We start from the raw sequence: 22,077 nt of genomic DNA, 5'->3' as shown, positions 1-22,077 counted from the left end.
AATAAAATATTGCATGAATTAAATTAGCTTATTATAAATTAAGCACTTAATTTTTCATTGGAGTTAAAATTACCAAAATTTCCATTTTTTCATTCAAAGTTAAAGTATAGTTTCAGAATGAAAAAAAAGCTTACGAAACGAAATTGCTTTTTTAAAATCAGAATTAAACAATTTAAGAGTAACGTTTTTAGTCTTGCAAAAGAGGATAGAATGTTGCAGTGTTTTTATTTCAGCTATATTTTGTTTGTTCTTAAAGCAGCGGGAAAGCTTTTTAATAAACTTCGATCAAATAATAGGATAAAAATATTATATGATTTTATAATGCCGAATTTGGCAGCTGGTTTATTGAATTTTTGCAATCCACAAAATAGCATGTGAAGTGGTTTTCTAATTTAATTAGTTGACTATTTTACACTTCGGAATGCTTTTTCAAATTTGATGCTTAGCAACTGAAAGTGTGGAAAAAGGATCAGTAAAAATTTCAACAAACATTATTTATTCGCACTCCAATCTAATCTACAAAAAAATTCGACTCTGAAGAGTTTGCTTCTATTTGAGGCGGTTTAAGTCAACCTCAATCACAGGTTGATTATCAAAAATTATAATAATAAGACTCACTATGCAAGCAACATCAAAACAGTAATATTTGAAATTATTTATTAATTGGAATGAAATTTCTAAATTTATTATCATGTAATTAAATTAATAGAACAATACATGTAATAAATATAATGCTGAATTTTGCAGCAAGTTTATTGGTTTTACATTCAACATGCATGATACAACGACTTATTTGTCTTAAATCTAACTAGGAGCTAACTTAATTTTACAATCAGTTAGCCTTGAACCTATTTTTTTAATTTGGAAGGCTTTAAAACTCAAAAAGTGTTAGAAACAATTTTCTTACAACCGCTTATAACTAATACAAAACAACCTATCAATTTCTGAATGTGTTGATGAGACCTGCTTTTTTTTCAAAAGAGGAATTTTACATTTTTCCATTACCAGCTAATTTCAGCTTTGGTTCTACTGTTGGAAATAAATGCTCTCTATAGCAATATCTGCAGAGTCAACAGTTGGAAAAGAGGCAGGCGGTGCAAAACATTGTGTGTCAAAATCGGAGGAGTTTGGTCGTGGTTCATTTTGATTGAGATTTTCATTGCCGAATTCGAGGGGATAGTCAGATTCTGGTTCAATTTTGACTTCAACTTCTTCTTCGTCATATTCGATTTTTACTCGTTTACAATCACTCATTGACGAATCTCCATTCTCAGAAGCGGTATCAGTGTCCGAATGCACTTCTCCACTGTTGCACTCTACTGGGTTTTCAGCCATCTCCGAAACCTCTTCATCATTGCAACTACGTTTACGTTTGGTTGGTCTCGATAATTTTGGATGTTTATATTCCACATGAGCATCCAGGCCTTTTTTCTCCTTAAAAATAATTGGGCATTTGGGGCACTGCTTATTAAATGCCAATTCGAAATGGTCAAAATTGTACTTTGAGTAGTGATGAGTTTCTCTCAAATGTCTCATAACGTCAAACCTTCCAGTTTTTTTCAACTGCTCTCCGCAATGTTTGCAAACATTGTTTCCATCACCAATGAGAATATCAAAATGTGGGGAATTTCCCAGAGTTTCCACTTTGTAAGATTTTGGGTGTTTGGACTGAACATGTGCCCACAAATCAGTATAATCCTTGAACATTTGATAACAGCCAAAAACATAACATTCAAGTACTGGCCAGTGGGGGTGTTTGATCTGCAGGTGGCCATTCAAAGCTTTTCCGTAAGAAAAATACCTGCCGCAAAACAAGCAAGGCATTTTGCTGCCCAAATCAAGGGCATGGAAATTTAAAATGTGCTCTTTCATTGCCTCGACTGTCTTGAATTCTCTAGAACACGAGCTACTAAAACTACATTTTATTTCAGGCTTATCAATCTCACTAAAAGTTTCCTCCAAATAATTATTTATTTCCAGGATGTACGGGTGGTCACTTTTCAAATGCTCAATCAAATCAGACTTTACGTCAAAAACTTCATAGCATTTTGGGTATGAGCAATGTATGATTTTGATATCACTATGCATGTTTCTTAAATGACTATTTATCCAACGGCTCTTAACAATTTTTCCGCAGAAGATACAAGTTATTTCTAACATTAAATTATCTTCATTTTCCTGCAATGCTCCCCGAGAGCATATTTTTTTTGTAGCATGGAATTCTAGTTCGAAATAAGGCCCGAGAGATTTCTTATCCCTGTGAGCATACCTTGTGTGCAACTTATGATGGACCTCGTTTGCGAAACATTTATTGCACATTCTGCATTTGAAATCATATTCAGGGGGACACTTGCCTGTGTGTTCATTTTTCATATGCATTTGCCAATCTTCTAATGTGAATTGGTCTTTGCAAAAGTTGTAACCACATTTCATAATAGTTTTCAGTTTGTGAAAAGAGAAAAAATGCTGTGGAAAATCCTGGCCTACATAATTGCAGTATATGCAAGTAGGCCCTTCAACCTCAGTTTTATTCGTTTCAGCGTGGATCTTTGTGGCATGTCTTGACCTGCTTGACTTTTTAAGAGAAAGTAAATCAGGATTGGAATCTACTGGAAAATTTTGATCATCTGACTGGGGTTCATTTTCTTTACTTTCTATCACAGTTTTATTTCCTGAAACGCAACCAAAGGGAAACTTAGTAAAGTAGTCATGCTCCGAAAGAATTTGCTCCAAGGACCCTTTTGCACCACCATGATATTTAGAGCAGTCTACACTTGATTTAACTGCAGCAATATTTGTATCACACAAGGGCCAAGCAATTATTTGCACAATATTTGTAATATTAGCTTGACTATTTCCCCCCTGCTGAGTTACTTGTTTGTCTATTCTTATTTGATTGTCCGAATTAAGCGGAATCACATTTTGGAGGCATGAGGAGCCCTTCATCGCCACCATTAACTTTGAAACTTCAGGAGTCCTTGGTGCGACGTTTGGTTCTATGTTGGTATATTTATGAGCATATTTGATGTGAATTTCCATACCTACTCTACTCCTTAAGGAAAGTTTGCAATCTAGGCACTTCCTAAGAGGTTCTAATGCAAGTTGTGCAAAATCGTATGTTTTGTAATTATGATATTGCTTCAAGTGAGTAACAAAACTTTTCTGGGCATGGAAGATGAACTGGCATTGGTTGCAACGCAATGCTGTTGTTTCGACTTCAAAATATAATAATTTTTTTCGTGCATCAATGGAATCGTCAAATTTGAAAAAGTGTTTATGATATTTTTTAATATGAGCCCACCAATCACTATATTCTATGAACATTTGAAAGCAGCCCTCAACCGGGCATTTTAAGATGTCAGACGCATTGTGAACTTTAAAGAGGTGGTAGCTCATTGCCGCATAAGTACAGTATTTCTTACAATAGAAGCAAGACATTTTTTTGCCCAAACAATCAGAGTGCTTGTTATATATGTGCTCTTCAAACTCTTTGTAATTTGCAAAATTTGTATGGCAATCAGCAAATTTATAGCCATACTTAAGGATCTCAGTGCTCCAGCAACCAATTTGCCCGTCAGGTTCAAATTTTTTCTCTGTCAGATAAGGGTGTTCTCTTTTCAAATGAGTTACTAAGTCACCCTCCAATTCAAACACCTCATGACAGTCTGGATAGTGGCACCTTCTTTCATCAATTCGCTTGTGAACAAGTCGAATGTGGTTTATTAGTAAGTGACCAGCAACACGTTTGTTACAAAAGATACAAGAAACTAGGATTGCTCCACTTGCTCTCTGCCTCAGATATACATCTGGTTTGTTAATTTGATTTGTTTCCTTGGAACAACTTGAATTTATTTCTGCAGAATCCAATTCGTGAGCATACCTCATATGCAACTTGTGATACACATGATTTATGAATAGTTTTTTGCAAATTCTGCAAATTAAACATCTAGACATGTCTTGGACTGTGTGCTGATTTTCAATGTGCGACTCCAAATCCTCACATGCCAAGTATTGGCTGCAGCCACTGTGAGTACATTTTGCCACATTTTTCAGTTTATGAATGGAGAGTAAATGTTCTTTTAAGTCTTCGTATTCAACATCACAGTAAACGCATACGGTCTGTTCTATTGTTGTTTGTGTTTCATTTTCTGCATTTAGCTCATTGGAGGCACTCTGGGAAAGAGACTCCGAAGCTTCAGACACATATGTCAGTGGCAAAGTTTGCTCGGCAGGTACGGGGGTTAATGTTGGTTCAGCTAATCTTTTTGGATCTAAGACGTCCTTACTTTGGGAATTTACAGGGACCTCACTTTGCATCAGAGACTCGGAAGCATTAAAAAAACTTGGCAATCCCTCTGCTTTTTCATGAACATGCTTCAAGTGAATGCTCAGGGCCATTTTGGTCTGAAAGTAAAGTGGGCATTCAGTGCATTTCCTAAAAATGTTCTTGAAAGATGTTTCCGACAGAACTGTTTCAAATTTATGAAATTGCTTCAAATGCAATAAAAAAGCAAGATCAGATTTATATTTATTGTTGCATATTTGGCAACAAATTTCACCGTCAAGTAATATATGTGATGTCTTGACATCGGTCGCAGTTTTGAACTGGTCTTTGTGGTAAGATTCAAGGTGCGTCCACCAATCAGCATATTCTAAGTACATTTGATGGCAGTCAAAAGCAGGGCATTTCAATACGTCAGTGGCATGGTGCACTTTTTTGAGGTGGGTGCTCATTGACTTATGAAACACAAACATTTTACAATAGAAGCAAGCAGTTCTCATACCCAAACTGTCTGTATGCTCATTAAAAATGTGCTCTGCCACTTCTTCGTCTGATTTGAAAATTGTATTACACTTCCCAGAAAAATTGCATTTAAAGTAGGCCGTTTTGCTTTCCCCCCCAATTTCTAACTTTCCCTCCGTAAGATACGGATGTGCAGTTTTCAAATGGGTCACCAAGTCATCCTTGAGATCAAAAAACTCATTGCAGTCAGGATAAGTGCACATTATTGCATCAATGTCCTTATGAGAGAACTCTACGTGCTTTTTTAGCGCATCGATGCACTTGAACTCTTCATTGCAAAAGACGCATTTTACAAAGACAATTTGAATGGTCTGTTCCCACTCTGCAAATGCTTCAGGACGGACTAATTTAGCTTTGTAAAATTTAATCTCCCTTATGACATTTATCAATTTTTCATATTCTGCCTTCACATCTCTGTGAGCATATTTAACATGCAGTTTATGGTGAATACTATTTGTGAAAACATATTTGCATACTTCGCAAATCAAGACATTGCCGCCGAAGTGATATTTTGAAATGTGGGGCTGTAAATCTTGTGGTGCAAGATACTGGCGGCAAAGGCCTTGACGACATTGTGCCACACATTTCAATTTATGAACAATTTTCAAATGATCAATCATGTGGGCAGTTCGACGATGACAGTAAAAGCAGGTGTAATATAACTTCTTATCCTTATCTCTTGGTGCCCTAGCGATTGGTGATTTATTGCCAGGAAATGATTTACTTTTAGCCTTCTTCATAGAGCCAGAAGAGTGGTCGCCTGATGTCCTGCTTGATGAGTTCGTAGCTGAAGATGAGGCAACTTCATCGTGTGCGAAGGGCTCCAAGACCACGTAGAAGTTTCTTAGAATTTCTATTGATTTTGTGTTATTCAAGTAGAGTTACAATATTTTCTGTTAATATACCTTGACCAGAGCCAGAAGAGTGTATTTGTTTTTCTGATTTCCTGCTTGATGATTTTCTGGCCGTAGATGTGGCGACTTCATCATTTCCTAGGGGTTCCAAGACCACGTAGCAGTTTTTTGGAAATTCTGTTATTTTAAATTTTTATTATAAGTTATTGTGCTAAAATATTTTGTTTTATACCTGGGCCAGAGCCAGAAAAGTGTCTGTCTGATTTCCTGCTTAATGATTTTCTGGCCCTAGATATGGCGACTCCATCGTTTCCTAGGGGTTCCAAGACCACGTCGCAGTTTTTTGGAACTTCTGTTATTTTATAACTTTTATATAAGAGATATTATAAAATATGTAATTTGTTTTTATACCTTGGCCAGAGCCAGAAGAGTGTCCGTCTAATGTCCTGCTTGACGAGTTTGTAGCTGAAAATAGCGCAACTTCATCATTTTTCAGTGGTTCTAAGACCAGGTCGCAGAATTGTTGATGTTCTGTTAATTTATTTAAGCGTAATTTAGTTATTTTATCTCAAATTTATCTATTTCTTTATGCACCTTGACCACTGTTACTTGAATCACAGGAAGCGACTGTCCACCAATCAATTGGAATTTCTCTTTGGATTCGGTCTGAACCAACAGTATTTCTGGAAATAAATACAAATACATAATTATATCCGGCGGGCTAAGAAAACGTTGAAAAAAAATTCAATTATTTCAATTCACCCGAAAGCTTGACTCACCGAGCATCGTGGATGCAGAATTTGCAGACGCGGGCCGACTTTCCATCGAGCACAGACTTTTCTATTTCGACATCGAAGTTCTCAAGCCACCAATTTGCAAATTTATTCTTGTCTAGGTCGGCGATTAGAAGGCTATTTTCGCCGGCAATTGACTCGCATAAAATGCACGAGTTGTTTGTGTCGGCGGCCATGTTCGGCTGCAATTGCAATTGGTACTGGTTGGCAATGGCGGCGTATGGCGCTGCCAGCGCTGCTTTACAGTAGGCCAAGAATTGAGGCCTTGAGCGCTCGCGATTTCGGCGCGAATGCTGACCGCGTGCCGCTCAGCCGCTGTATAAATCAATGTGTGATAAAAAAAAAAAACGAAAAAAAAAACACCAAAACAGTCTTCTTGTATGATTCTCTCACTCGTTAATTTTTAAGTTTATTGTTTTTCTCCTAAATGCGAATGGTATATTATTTTTAGAATTCAAATGATTCGTTAATTTAAACAAATCAATTATGAAATCTAAGCTATATACATTATTATCAAAGGCCAAAAAATGTACAAGTATGTTCTATTCAACTATATTTTTTGTACGGAACTTTTTAATAAAAAAATGTAAATGCTTTGTAAATGTTATTTAATTAATAATTATCTGTAAGAATTAATTGTTATGAATCAAATAATAATTTAATAAACAAATAAATACCAACTAATTCAATTTTTTACTAACTAAATTGGAACATGGAATAACCGGGAATGACTTCAAATTTCATAAATGAATTATTTTTATTCATTTTCTCTGCGTTCAATTTACATTATGTATCAAGCTTGTTTGACACCTGCCAAGAGGCGTACTTCAAAATTGATTATTACTATTATTAGGATGATCTTCTGTTGCATTTTTTCATTGGAAGAATGAAAAAGTAAAGCAAAAAAATATTTTGTTCTAATTCATTTTTATTACCACGGAAAAACACTACAGTTAAAAATAAAAAGAATAAAAAATCAATAAATGTTATCAAATAGAATATATATCAAATTATATTATGCATTTAATGATGATAAATTCTATACTCAAGGCACGTCTCTTGTTCACCTTTGTGTACGCATGAAAGGAATTTTCATTAGAAATTTATTCCCACAAGCGTGTTTGTGGGAACTGGGAGCCAATTCGCCGAAAAGAGCAATAGCCAGCAGCTGCAAGTAGCTTTTGTATCTCTTTAATTAAATGTGCATTATACGAGAGAAGACTGCTTTTAAAATTTACTCGAGTGCAAAAAGCGCGATAAAATTTCAGGCGCCACGGTGGGGAGTATTTCACAGGTTGCAATTTACGTGTTTGCTCAGCCCGGCAAGCACCTGAGAGCGCGGTTGATTTCGACCTGAATGCGATATTGTCAGTGAAAGTCACCAAGAGAGTAGTGAATTTAATACTCGAGTAAGAAGCGTAGCACTCGAGTGATACACCTTGAGGAATGTGATTGGCAAAAGCTCTCAGCAGAAAATGTAAGGCTTCAGCAGGAACTGTGAGATCCTGGATAATGCCGTTTGTTCTAACCCTATTGAAATAGAAATTGATTCAGCAAAAGTTTCATTTATTTAATTGCTCGCGGGTTCTTCACTAATTTAATTTTCGCCAAAGTTCTATTCATTTGTAAAATTATTAAACACGCATTGGACTTTTCCTGGAAGATATTTTTAGTGTTTAAAACTCGGTCACACTTTCAGAGCTTTCTTTTCTTTTGAAAAAATATTAATCAAAGCGTCGAAATTGCCTAAAATTGCGTTAAGCTTATCAAAAAATAATAAAAGGAAAATTAAAATAAAATATGAAGAGGGGCTCACTTTAGATGGTTGGGCTTCTTGATCCATTACTTGAAAGTTATAATCCGCTTTAATAATAATATAGTCGCATTAAGTCGAAAAAGATATGTAATTGGAACCACTTGTTGCAAAACGCCAGCAAAATCGCTCAGCTGGAGGTCTTTTTCCCATCAAAATTCAATTGTCCGGCAGATATGGATGCGATTCGAATTATAAAATATTAGCCCATCTCGCAATTAACTGATAGAGTTCTCAAATACTCGTGTGCGATCTAATTACGAGTTGGCGCAAGGTCGCGAGATGAAAGTAAAACGAATATTATAACTATACTAGAAGAGGTTACTTTGCGTCATGACTCAAGAGAAGTGACGAGATCATTTCAGCAGACAATGGAATGGAGAGGGCACCTGCATTGTATTTGCACCCGACAAAGAACAAGTTTTCTGGATCAGTTGAGAGAATCTTTTGGGACAAACAAAAAAGAGGAAATAACGTGCAGTAACTCCGGAGCTAAGCAGCCTCTGTAAATTATATCTGGAGCACTCTGTTGCTCAATCAGTGCCACGAATTAGCCAAGTTTTATTGCGGGAACAACTTTTTGCAGGTTTCAAATAATTTATAATTCTGAAAAATGACCTGGTCTGGTATATTCATATTAAATTACTGGATCTCCAATTAAAGAAAAATAATAATGCATACAAATATTTAAATTATATTTTGTCTTTTGCCAAAAAATGAAACTTAAGATGAACTTAAGAAAGAAAGAAAAATAATATTTTTATTCTTAAAGGCCCGGCAATCAAATAATATGATTATTTTTTTATCTTGAAAGAAATAAGTAAAGAATAATAAAAAACGTAAAAATTAATGGGGAATATTTACATGTTAAGTTAGCTTCTAACTTAGCAAGAGAATATCCCCCAATTAATTTTATAATTGTAGCAAAGCATATTGTTTAATTAAATTTTAGATATAAACTGTTTAATTTTTCAGACGTAAAGGAATGCTACTTTTACTTGTGGGCAAGGCATTTCTCTCCATTTGTTCTCGGTCTCTAAGGGCACTGACATTAAAAGCAGCCGCAAGTGCAAATAAATAATTCTGTTGAGTGCTCACACGAAGTTGGCACCGAGTCCAATCGTGTTCCACATCAGCCAGCGCGCACGTTACAATATTTATGCAGCATGCGAATAATGCACATTACACATTGTCCTGCACGTACCAGGGTATACTTTTTCCGCAGATCGATACACAAAGTCAGATAAAAGGTATAAAGAGAAAAAGTCACGCACACGATTTTTCTCCTTTGTTTCTGCGGCGGTTTATTTTTGTAATAGCCGCTTTTGCCCTTCAGTAGCTCCTGGAGGGCAAGACTAATTTCTCAAATTCGCAACCGGAGCCACAAGGTGCATCTTCCCCAGAGACCTTAATTGGACCCGAATTAGTAAAGGAGTTTACTACGTATTATGTGGGAGAGAAAGAGAGATGCGAAAACCACAAACAAAGGTGGCCTGAATCAATATTTCACTTTGTGCGCCGCTTGTTGTTTTGTTTTGCGCCTGAAGAAATTGCTCTTGACGGTGGAAATTTTGCCTTATGCCCGAGAGGGTCATATGGCTTGAGAGTGGGCTGCAGAGTGTCGCCTGACCTTATCTCTTTGTGCCTGGCTGCGACATTTGCTTGGAAGTATTTCTAACAAGACACCGCAGCAATTTTCTTGTTTTTATTTTACTCTCAAGACTTGCAGGACAAATAAACTTCCCTTCCTAACAAACTCACTTAAAAAAGTTAAAAAAAATTATCAACTGCATCTTTTTAATACAAATTTTTTCCTAGGCTCAAATCTGATATTTTTTTTTGACCAGATTCAGACTTATTCAAATTATGTAATTTGTTTTTAACGTAACCTGCCCAGGGCTACGTGATTTATGTCAATGGTAAACCGCAAATAATTTCCATGTCAGTCAAAATAACAGCCAAAGTAATTGATATGTATGTCGAAAGAAGTGTTAACTGGTTCGTGTTGACTCAGTTGACATTAATTCAAAATTTGAGGTTGTCCTTGGTGGTTTTCTGTTTCTACACTTATTTAAAACACAAAACACATCCTTACACACTCCGCGGGCATTATTATTCCGTGTGTGCGTGAGTTTGTTTTCCCACAACCTTAATGTAACCAGGGGGCTCCGCATTGTAAGCAGTTCACTCGTATTTTGATGAGCTACAGCGCAGAGAGACCCATTTCCCGCAGTTTTCACTTTCCTAAATATAAATTAGTTAAACTAAGCGTGTGGATTTATCAGGGCCAAGATCTACATTTTGTGTGTGAACGCGTCACGATGACTGCTCTAGTCTGTCTCTTTAATTACCCTTTGACGAGCAAGGGTTGCGATCAAATTTTAAAAATTAGCATGTCGAGACGCAAGCGATGAGTGCTGCAATGCACCTTTCCACGATGTTGCGGTCGTGAGACTGTAATCAAACACACTCCGTATTGATTTTCTGAATTATCCGAACACCGCGTTTTAAAGCCGCATACAAATGCACCAACATCCCATGGAAGGTAACTGGATGATGTATCTATTTACAAGTCTGTGCAATCGCGCAGTCGATTCGCTACACATCTGAAGAAATATAAAAATACATCTTGTTAAACTGTTTTAGCCAGTTTTTTGTTATAAAGATAAGAATTTTTTTTTAAATTATTTTTTTATTAAAAAAATAATGTTAAAAAGGAAAAAAAATAAAAATAAAAACTTAAACTAAAATGAAAATGAGCCTTGAGAGTGGATTTTGTGAGTTTATCTTGCTCTATTTCCAAAACTAATTACTTTAAGAATGAACGAAAACTATTCTGTCCAAGCGTCTTCGGCTGACGTTTCGTTTGTTGACTAAAATGCGAAACGCAGGCACCCACACATTATTTGATGGAGTACGTGTCTCTTTTATAACCACTGGTGCGAGGCTTCTTTTTACAACCTGAGAGAGCAACTTTATTACCTTTTCATGCGAACGGAATTCTCAAATTGAGTGACTTTCATCAAAGTCGTATTAGCCATTGATGCACAAAGGGGACGCACAATCCAATAATAAATGGAATAGCCGCCCTTGAGAGACAAGAGTTCAATCGTGATGAAAAGAAGTTGCATGATTTTGAAATTTTTCATATCGTGCAGCGTTTTGTTATGTAAATGGTAAATGTTTCCATCTTACAATGGTTTAATAACATATTTCCGTTTATACAGGCATGATAATAATGGTAATAGAGAACAAAATTCCCATGGACATAGCAAAAAATAAATGAATAAAATAACATTCAAAGGATCTTAGTCAATTTAACATAGTTCCCATGATTGCATTGGTTTTTGAATGGTAAATAATCGACAATATCCTGTTCATTTACATACAAATTCAAGATAGGATTAGTTTATATTCATAGAATTCTAAAGTATCAATAAGGACGCGACCAATTTGCAAATTTGAGTAGTAAATTTTTGAAGGACAAACTTAATCGCTGCATTGAATACAAATGGTATAAAACTAAAAAATAAAGTTATACCTGGAAATTTGATTTTTAATTTTTCGTATTGTATTTTTTTTTAATTTCTTAAAAATTGTGAGTGAACTTCATCTCGAGCGCAACATTTCTTTTTGGAAGCTAATATTCGGATTTTAATCCCATCAGCAAGCGAGATGTCAAGTAGAGAGCGCGTTCATTTCGCCAAAATCCACATCACATTTATCTCGCTCACTTGATGCTAAAGCCTTCCTGCTACTTTGGCAATTTGCATGTCTCGAGGGACACCCAGGCTTACATAAGTTACGCAATCAGCCGGAATTGGAATGAAAAAGTAGCCTCAAGCGAGCCCAGGTCGCCGGCGTGAAAAATTTCATTAGGCACTTTTTGGCCGAGCCCTCGCTTGTAGTTTGATTCATTGGTCAAACAGTTAAAACACCTGAACCGGCCAGGACGTGAGGAACCTTTTATAGAAACTGAAAGTTGCCGGTCAGGTATATATGCCGTTTCTAAAATTGTGCTGATGTCTGGATGATTATGAAAAGGGAAATATTTTGACATAACATAGGAAGGGCGATCCGGCGCGCGACGCACGAGTTTGTAATTTCTATTTTGCAACCTGCGTTCTGCGATTGAAAGGGAAAAGCTGTTTGTTTTGTTTTTGGATGGCCGGCAGCTGGTATGTCATTTGAATAGTGGATTTTGCTGCAGCATGAGTTAATTTGGGGAAAAGCACATGTTGAACTCTGCCATTTGCCTCGACCAGTTCAAATCTTATTTGCTTCAGCACAACTTCCAAGAAGTTTAAGAATATTATTCAATTATAAGTTTTTTAGTACTTGTTAAAGTCTATGAGGAAAATTATTAAAGGAAAATTCAAAATAAAATAAATTAAATTTCACGAAATCTGACAGAAGGTTTTTTAGAGACCCTGTTCAAAAATGACTCGCTTGCGAATATTGCTGGAGACCTTAGAATATTTCCCTGTAATCAAAGAGTAAAAGTTATTTCTGCAAGTGAGATAAATTTCATCCGAAAGACATGAAAAAGCGTTTCTCACCATTCAATCATAATTTTATAGCCATTTATTATATGAAAACGGCGATTTTAGATTTTTAGAGATAATGGTCAGGATCAAAATAAATGGCTGATTGTGAGACCCATAGAGCTGCCGCGCGCATTGGCCACGCCGAGAAAGTTGCAGGTGCCGCGAATGTAAATTTATAGTCGTTTGGCATTGTGTTTGATCTTTAAAAATATTACTACCGCGTTTACATAACCCTTCCATGGGGCACGGTTGCAAAGGAACGAAAAAAAATGCTGATTTTCAACAGGGAAGTAACTCAGCGTCCTGTCTTAAACTCGCGAAACATTTATCAGCGAATCTCGCCGCGGACGTCGGTTAACCAGGCGTTTTCTTTTCAAAGAATAAAAATGCATTCTCCGCTGCGTGTGCGGTCGAAACGATAAAAGGTACAGAAAACTTTCTGCAAGAGCAGACAGCGATGATAGGCGCATTTCAATCTATACTTTCATTGCAAGCAAGCAAGCAAGTGTTACGAGGTGAAAATTGATACTGTATTAAAAATTACACCACTGAGAAAAAAATATATAAAAACCTAAAAATTCAATTTCATCCTCAAATAAATAAAAAGACGACTTCATGGGAGAATTGCAGATTTCTCTTCTGAATATCTTTGTTAAAGAGAGAGGACACAATCTCATTTGTCCATCCTCTTTAAAGTCCAGCGAGCGCTCTGATTAATTACGCGCTCGCGAAAGAGAAGTCAAACGCGCAGGGCTGCTGCTGTCCCCGTTTTCAAGGTGCATACTCACTCTCGCCGAGTCAGATTAATTAAAAACGGGTCGGCGTGCATTCAAAATGAAGAGTGGTAAGAAGCGAAAATGTGCGGCGTATAAAACCGCAAAAAAAAAACAACAACAATGCGCTCACATAGATTTGAAGACAAAACGTGGGCCCAACGCGTGCGATTCTCACAACGAAATGCATTAATTTCAAAGTGAAATGCGGTGGAGAGGACAAAAAGTCCTATCTGCATGACAATTAGAATGATAATAAGTCAAGCGCGTGCTCTCACTCTCTACTCCAGGCTTTCATTCTCGTTCGTCAGATCCGGTGCATGCCAACGATTTTTATAATGCATACCGCACACTGGCCTAATAATCTAGACCTTGAGCGTGCGTGTGAGCCGAATAATTAGCCTGCCGGTCATCAGCCTAATTAAGGAGCCAGGTGAAAGGGAAAAAAATTGGATGACCACAGACTGTCCTTTGAAGATAGCGGCTTATTTCTTTGACGAAAAACATAGAATTCGGGGAAATATTTAACATTGAATTGGCTTGTTTTATATATTTGGGATGAGAGTAAACAATATATTTTCTGTGTCAAATGACGCAATGAAGCATGCGAATGGTTGTCGACTGGTGATATTTGCAATTGTGATTGCGCCATGCATGAATAATTCAAGAGACGCGCAGAACAGAGGTTTGAAGATTTGGGGTCGAAATAATTCAATTTACGCAAAGAAGCCAATTTACATTTTTGAATTTATTTATTCTCCAGTGCTTTCAGAGTATTAGTTATCAAGATATCAGTAACTGTCTCGGGAAATTTAAGGCAGCATCAGAAATTTTATAGTAGCTGCATGTATAACAATCAGATAATAAAGTAAGGCTATGAAAACCGCATGTTAATTTTGCAGCACACACGCGTAAATTCAGGTAAAGCGAGTAATTAAATTAAAAACACACTATTGCGATTGGAATCTAGAAAAAAAATTAGTGAGTGGAACATTTACAAGTTGTAGTGAAATGCATTTCAAAATTTAGAGCATAATTTAACAATTATTCAGTTTTGCAAATTACCCCACTTTGTTCTTGTAGCGGCAAATTGAGGAAGCGACTTGAGGGAAACAGACATATTTAATATTCACGCTGTGTTCGCAATTAAAAATATTTTTGCTAACACGATGTTTTCTCTCTCGCTTCTTGCGAATATAAGACACTTTCAAGGACGCATTTGACACAAATATCCAATTTAATAACCAGATCTCGTGGCTTTGTTTTGAGAGTTGAGCGAGCATTCTCTCTCCACTTTAACCCGCAATAGGCACCGTATCATGATGATATATAAATATAAAAATTTTAGCCGTCGTTCAAGACACGCGATATTTTTACAACTCTCTGCCTTCCTGCTACAACAAGAGCATCCACCGCATTGACACATTTACTCGCGCCAGCACTCACTTTTAGCAATTTTCTTTTCTGCGCGTTCGTCTCTTTTATATTTATAATTGATCCCGTTCGATTGTGTGTACGTTTCACATTCCCACCTTGCGGCTCTTTGTCTCTCCATTCATCTCGTGTCAAATAATCAACCCGATCATCTTCCAGTAATAAAGAGTCAATTACCAGCTAGTTGGAAAATCAATCGCCAATTAACTATATGAGGGCAATTACAAAATTTTAATATGTGTCAATAATAAAAATGAAAGAGGGTTAGAAAATTATGTATGCAGAGAGAAGAGTGAAATTTTTTGAAGTGCAATTAGTAATTAGTCGCAAGGCTACATTTGCTGGTAATGACTCTGTTTGCTCATTACCTCTGGAAAAAATTATTTTCACATACGACGTGGCTGCAAAAAAGAGCCGCGGCCTAATTGCATCGCCACAAGAGTAATTAATTGATTTCTCTCTCGCTCTGACATGTGCAAGTCGTTTCGTCTTTCTGGCCGTTCTACCACACGATCATCGAGTGTGATCGCCCATAGGTGCGTTCAACAATAAATAAAAATAAATCGCGATTGTGCTGTGAGAAAAGAAAGTGTAAGTGCGCCCATTCAAGAATGCAGGGACGCGAAAGATGAATTTTCTCGCTTGGGTTTGCACGATGCCAACAGCTTGAAATTTATCAAAAGTTATCCGACAGCTTACGGGATATAATTTTAAATAAGAAAAGTTAAAAATGAATACGAAAGAGAGTTTTAATTTTTTTCTTTCTTTAAACTACCTGTTTGTTTTGGAGAGAATTTCTTTTTTTACATATATGAATAGATATAAATTGGGGTTTGATTTAAAAATAATATATAATATGCTGCTTCTTGATTCTTATTATAAGAAGCTTAAATTTTTCAGAGTCGAATAAGAACTTTTTTTATCAGAAGACGGCCAAAAAAATTTGTAATTTCTATTATTGTATTTAAAATTTAAATACTTCAAAAGCAATACTGATTGATTTGCCGCAAATTAACGGGCCGGTGTAGGATAAAAGTGCTCCTAGTAGACTTACTTTTAAGGCTTTTAAGTATAGCGCAATAAACTATCCAATTATATTAATGTGAATAATTTTCATCTTTTTAATTTAAAGTATATTCGATCGATATTAAAAAATAATCACAATTTTTCAACATCTTGATCTTTTTGTGATTTTTTTAATGCAATTTCTTTAATTATATAATCATCCTATTTTGCTGTTTTTAATATAAGGAAGAAAACGGAAGAAAATTAATAAAATGTAAGATTTTCCTACCTTGATAGAGGTGTTGGTGCAAATGTCAAGAACAGAAATGCAATGCAGTCGAAGTTCACCTCCTACACATGGGCACTAGACTGCAGAATTCTCGTCGCGTTCGTTCACCGTCGGCGGACTGAATGGGGTTCAAGCGAAGCAGCAGTGAGCCTCGGCGGATCAGAGAAAGTGAGTGCGCTGCGCTCTCCTCGGCAAAACAAAGGGGGCGCGGCCTCTGGATCTTTTTGAGGAAAGACCTGATGGCGTGCTATGTCACGCGTGCATAATAATTCGCCGGACGACGTGACGACGAGGTCGACCAGGGCTTTTCCCTCGCTGGGCACCACGTGGCCAGGTAAGGAAACAGTCAACTTGAAAACATTCTGAAAGGTTCACGCCCTGGCGAGCTATGCGCATTTCTAAAACGCAAAACGTGCAACACACACGTAAACAAACACTTCTGGAACTTTTGATCGCTCCCGTCAAGTTAGGATGTTTGATTTGACATTGAGATTTTGCATTGATGCAATCATAGAAATTGAGCCTGAACTTGTCAATTAATTTTTACCGAAAATTCAAATTTAAAAAAAAAATTAATTTAACTCATTTTGGAACAAACACTAGAGATCTGAGTGAGATCAAGAGTTTTTGGTTATGTATTGTCATCAAAGTTCGACCATACATTCATTCATAATTATTAATGTTAATAATGTGAGTTTCGATTTAAATTTACAGTTATGCTTGAATTTTTATAAATATTTTATTTTCTTTTTAATTTTGACTGATGTTAATTAAGAAGTGTACTACAATTTTTTTTTTTAATTTTGCAGGCAAGTTTGTCAATCTTGATATCACTTGACTAACATTGAACATTTTAATTTTAAGAGGAATTAGAAGGAAAATTTTTAAAAGGAGTAAAAATTTTTGACAAAATAATATAAAAATTAAAGTAATATTTTTTTGTACACTCTCTGATTTTTTTAAACGTTAACTTGGCACATGTATTAAATTTTAAATTAAATTAAAATTAAAAAAAAAATGGATTCAAAAAGAAAATATTTCATTTTAACTCCAAAATTAGTTGTTTCTATTAAGTGAATCTTTTTCACATTTTTTATATTTTTAAAAACAGTTCATTCTATTGCTAACGTTTTAGGTAAAAAAAAATTAGTTTATATTCAGGCAATTGTAACCAATTGTAAAGTCTGGCTCAAGAAATTAATGGCAATTTGTATTTCAACGACAAGTTATTCTCGTTTCGCTTTGGTTTACTTCTTGTCTTGGCACCACTTGTTTTCATTTTCCATGAAGCCTATGTTATGCAACCAGCTCAAATTATGTGCTGTGAAAGTTGCATACATACCTGCATGAAAGAGCAAAGTGAACTGCGATTCGTTTAACGTAATTCATTTTTTATTATCAATAAAATTATATTGCAAATTATTCTGCCAAAAAATTGAAATGGCGTGAAAAAATGTTATATAGCAGGAACACTTCTTTAAAACAGTAAAGATTGATCTAATTTATTTATAAAAATAATAATAAATAAATTATAATCTTTATTCTACATCATTCTACATGGAGTATAATTTTTTTATGCATCTCTATTAATTAACTATTTTAATAATCAAAGTTTTTGGTTTCGTCTTATAATATGAGCTTTCAAGGCTTTCAAGTAGAGAAGATAATATTAACATGCCATGGTAAAAAATAAGAGGAAAGTTTGGGAAAAAACCATTCATCAAAATAAAACAGCTGCCTTTTTGTGATTTGAGAATTTTAATTTGCTGTATCCGTACAAATAATTTACTCTCAATCAGGTAAATGATACTTGAAATTTAACATGTCGTGATAATTCCTTCAAAAATTAAATTACAAAATATTAGAAATATTCACTACTACTCTGGTTAAATAATGATCAACTAAAAATGTTAATATAATGCTCACTGTCCCAAAGTAAAATAAGCGGAATAAGTTACAATCACAACAGCAGAGCCAATGTGAGCACCAGCACAACGCCTCTGCAGAAAAACTGCACCCAGTAAAGCCTGCCAAAAAAATGATCAAAAGCATGAGTTACGGAAAATTGAGCGAAAAATAATTATATTTCTCACTTTTGAAGCTTATTTTTTGTCACTGACTGCGTGAAAGAATCGTCCTTGAGCACAAACATAACGATCCCTTTGATGTAACTCTTGACGTAGCTTTCCCAGTGGATTTGTCTGCAGTCAATACTAAACCTATAATAATTGCGCGCGTCAGACAAAAAATCCAGGAAGCCAATTCAACAAGTATACCTTTTTCTGTCGGCGTCACTTTGCGTCTCCACCAATTGCATCAAGTTAGCGCTCTTGAAGTTCCATTCGCGCGTTGCAAAATACTCGCCCATCTTTTCAGCGTTTCGCGTATTTGTGAAAATTTTCATTGCCCTTATCAAGGCATTATATGATCAGTTGAAAAATTCAAGTTTAAACAAATTTTTGCTCACATTTGTCGCTTTCCCGCTAATTTCAAGTAAAGATCGAGCGCTAAGGCCGGCAGGTAGTGCAAAAAGAAAACCATGAAAAGGTGCACGGCTTTGCTTTTGCGGTAGGTGCACGACGGGTAAAACTGCATGTACTTCGTCGGGGTCTCGATCGCGCCTTGAATGATGTGATCTCGGAGGCGGCCCCACTTTAAGGGGTTTTGTTCACCAGTTGAGCAATTGTACACTTGTGGACCATTCGCTGGCCTGGAAAGAAAAATTATTCCATTTGAAGACATGAAAATTAACTGTCACTGTCGTACCATTAGAAATTTTATGAGCTTAAATTTGTTAAAAATTGTGTTGAAAAAAAAATAGAAACACAAAACTCATCACAATGAATTTAATAAAATTATTACAAAAAAAGAGTGCTTGTAAAAATAACACTAGAATAATTTGTCAACTTGGAGGGAAACATAAAACTTTTTTTCATCATTCTTGCGAATATAAATAAATTCTCACTTGTTTTTGTGAACTTCAGCTGCAGCGACGATTATGCAATTAGCGACCAAATCGACCGGGATCAAGTCCACTCGGCAGGCAACGTTACAAACCGCAGAACGATATGTTCCTCTCATAGTTTCCGTGGTCAATCCAGTGATGCCCGCCAAATTGTCCACCCATCCCGGAAAGGGTTCGTTCAGCGAACCGGTTACTTATTAATAAGAAATTACAAAATTATTAAAGCACTTTTTAAAAGGGCACGACTAGCGTGTTTTTGTTGGGCACTTTGGTATACTTACTAATCGAGGGCCTCACAATTGCAGTAGGAATGTTTCCTGTTTCGTTCAAAACAATATGCTCAGCCATGGCTTTGGTGAAGGTGTAAGTGTTTGGGTGGTTGCCTATTAAACTGCCCACAGATAAGTTAGTTTAGTTTATTTAGAACCACAAAAAAGTGCTGATGTGTAAATAATTACACCAAAATACCTTTTGGCGTTCTTTGTCTCTTCGGTTGGCATTTCCTTGAGCAACTTTTTCAATAAGTCTGGGTCCATTGGTGGTGAATACACTTTTTCCGCGATGTCTTTAATAACCGCATTTGAGTAGCACGTAGACACATGGACGAAAGCCTGTTGTTTGTGGGCAGAAATGCAATTTAGTTAAATTTATCATTTTTTTTTTTGCTCATACAACCTTGAGGTTTTTCATTTCCCTGCAAAGCTCGACCACTTTTCTGGTGCCGAATGTGTTCATTTGCAGAGCAACCTCGATCGGCTCAACAAACTTGACCGTCGCTGCCGAATGAAAAACCACATCCACTTTTTCTGATAGCAATTTGCGATCCTCCTGGCTGATTCCGAGCCCGTCTTCCGTGACATCCCCGCAGATTAGGTGGACTTTGCTCAAATTTTGCGGTTGTTCCTGACGCACTCTATCGAAAACCTAGAGAGGTACCAACGTTAGCACTGAATGCAAAAATATTATTTGGTGCAATTACAAGATTCTTTATGTAGATTTCGAATCTGGTTTTGGGATCCTGTCCTCGCTTAGGACGAACCAAGCAGTACACGGAATCGACTCCAGGGCAAGAGCGTAGGATTTTTTCAACCAAAACCTTTCCCAAGAATCCGGTGGCTCCAGTTAGGAATACAGTTTTCCCCTCGTAAAAATTTGCAACTAAACTTCTGCAATTTAAAATATGTAGGAGAATTAATTTTTTTTTTCAAAATTTAATAAATAGTTAGCACAAGAAGTTTAAGATATTATATTTACTTAATTTTAATTCAGAAAATTGTTATTTTTTTTATAAAAGAAAAAAAGCATAGTTAAAAATTAAAAGAGTAATAATTAATAATTATTTGCTTTGTATGTACTTACTCTTCCGGCTTATCCATCTCGGTACTGCTCAGCGCACCCTATGTTGATTCGAATGAGGCAGAGCTGCAAATGACCAACCAATTTCAAAGACGCCAAGATTTATTATAAATTATGCTTTGTGCTGTGCCGCTCCCCCACTGCTAGTCCTCCCTGTGCCAAGTTGGGGGCGACTCGCAAGGTTGATACAACAAAATATAAAAATATAAATCAAAGTATTTTTCTGCTCTACTCCCTCTCTCAATGGGAATGAACACGAGACCTTGATGCCTCAGGGTACTCTTATATATATGTACATGCCTATGTAATAACAATATAATATCTGACGTGTGCGACTGCAAATTATTATAGAAGAGGATAATGCCCGCTACTTACATAAGGTGAAGAGCAGTATGTTGACAGAAGGGGCTGTATATTGTCAGGGGAAAACCTCTCAATTGCTTTACATAATTTTCCTTTTTGTCAGGGTTTTCTTTGAAAGCTATGGCACGGAAAAACTTATTAACCTTATAATAAAAGCTTGAACAAAAAATTTTTTTGTAAAAAATATATTTAATATAAATGAAACCAAATTCGGTTCATAAAATATATTATTACCATCAAAAATTTTAGAATTGGATGATTCAGAAAGCTCAATCTACTCTCATTTTATTTAATTTGTTTTAAGAAAATATTTTAATTGACCTTCAGTCGCTCACATGCATAGTGACAAATTGTATTGATTAGCACAAAAACTTAGTTGACTCACTCAAACACAATTCCATTTCAAACAATGTGATGAGTTATTTCTCTAGTTTTCAATTAGTAACTTGTAAGCCAAGCACGTATTTGCCATTTTCTTGAACTCCAGCATCAAAAGCTTAAGACATTACTCCGAGATTTTATCTTGATGGTTTGATTAAATCAATCGTTTACTGACTACGCAATGTTGCAATTTTTCAATGTAAGCCATTGACAGTTGTATTTTCCTCCAAAACTGTGGCAACATCAGAAACGCACGTGCAAAACCCAGCCTTGCGTCATAAATTTTTCTCGCTTTATTGAGACTTTCCATACCTTCGTCATGATGAGCAGATCATATCCGCTAATTAAAATTCATAAACCTTGGCCGCTAAGAGAACGTGTGCACTCGGTTAACAGCCCCGTAATTGCAAGCATCGAGGTTGGTACGTAATCGTAGTAGCGTCCTCAGTAGTCACACTTGAACCGCGATTTAGCTCAATTATAATTTAACGATGCAAAATAACCGGGCAATTAAAAAATTGCTATATTTTTGTCTTTGGAATTTCCATTGATTTTAAAATAATTTCAAATAAAATATAATATCATTTTTTTTTTCAAAATGACTTTTGTTCTAAATTTATGAAAGTTTATTGTGTAAAATATTTTACTCTGGAGTTACTTGTGAAGTTTCCCTCTACATGGAGTTCAGTCACAACTCCC

General features: G+C 35.9%; 4 protein-coding genes across 6 annotated transcripts in view; 1 reads left to right on the top strand and 3 right to left on the bottom strand.

Annotated features, from left to right (window-relative positions):
- Nucleotides 1-16,471, bottom strand: part of LOC132201382 (mucin-2) — a 37,410-nt gene extending 20,939 nt beyond the window's left edge. The window contains exon 1 of the mRNA XM_059627519.1: nucleotides 16,314-16,471. The gene's annotated coding sequence lies outside the window, so the exon portion shown is untranslated. The remainder of the gene's footprint in view (nucleotides 1-16,313) is intronic.
- LOC132200747 (uncharacterized) lies at nucleotides 728-6,629 on the bottom strand. Of its 3 annotated transcripts, none has more exons than XM_059626431.1 (6): nucleotides 6,438-6,629; nucleotides 6,253-6,341; nucleotides 6,070-6,189; nucleotides 5,891-6,024; nucleotides 5,710-5,835; nucleotides 728-5,657 (listed from the first exon to the last, which is right to left on the bottom strand). In XM_059626431.1, the coding sequence occupies exon 6, from the start codon at nucleotides 5,542-5,544 to the stop codon at nucleotides 1,027-1,029; it is 4,518 nt and encodes a 1,505-aa protein (XP_059482414.1). In that variant the 5' UTR covers nucleotides 5,545-5,657; nucleotides 5,710-5,835; nucleotides 5,891-6,024; nucleotides 6,070-6,189; nucleotides 6,253-6,341; nucleotides 6,438-6,629; the 3' UTR covers nucleotides 728-1,026. The 3 variants fall into 3 exon arrangements, with proteins under 3 accessions (XP_059482414.1, XP_059482412.1, XP_059482413.1); XM_059626429.1 differs by having other exon boundaries at nucleotides 5,891-6,010; XM_059626430.1 differs by lacking the exon at nucleotides 5,891-6,024.
- Nucleotides 16,472-16,505: 34 nt separating the features above from the next.
- Nucleotides 16,506-22,077, top strand: part of LOC132201384 (gamma-aminobutyric acid type B receptor subunit 1) — a 32,159-nt gene continuing 26,587 nt past the window's right edge. The window contains exon 1 of the mRNA XM_059627523.1: nucleotides 16,506-16,647. The gene's annotated coding sequence lies outside the window, so the exon portion shown is untranslated. The remainder of the gene's footprint in view (nucleotides 16,648-22,077) is intronic.
- LOC132200552 (putative fatty acyl-CoA reductase CG5065) lies at nucleotides 18,064-21,719 on the bottom strand. Its single transcript, XM_059626088.1, has 10 exons — nucleotides 20,638-21,719; nucleotides 20,258-20,444; nucleotides 19,954-20,202; nucleotides 19,747-19,889; nucleotides 19,560-19,669; nucleotides 19,279-19,471; nucleotides 18,781-19,023; nucleotides 18,590-18,721; nucleotides 18,407-18,532; nucleotides 18,064-18,340 (listed from the first exon to the last, which is right to left on the bottom strand). The coding sequence occupies exons 1-10, from the start codon at nucleotides 20,652-20,654 to the stop codon at nucleotides 18,274-18,276; spliced, it is 1,467 nt and encodes a 488-aa protein (XP_059482071.1). The 5' UTR covers nucleotides 20,655-21,719; the 3' UTR covers nucleotides 18,064-18,273.

This window comes from Neocloeon triangulifer, unplaced genomic scaffold (genome assembly GCF_031216515.1).
Source record: "Neocloeon triangulifer isolate White Clay Creek 2 clone unplaced genomic scaffold, ASM3121651v1 ptg000014l, whole genome shotgun sequence".
In the NCBI taxonomy this organism is placed as follows: Eukaryota; Metazoa; Arthropoda; class Insecta; order Ephemeroptera; family Baetidae; genus Neocloeon; species Neocloeon triangulifer.
Note: the sequence above shows the minus strand (reverse complement) of the source record. Positions and strands in the feature narration are given on the sequence as shown.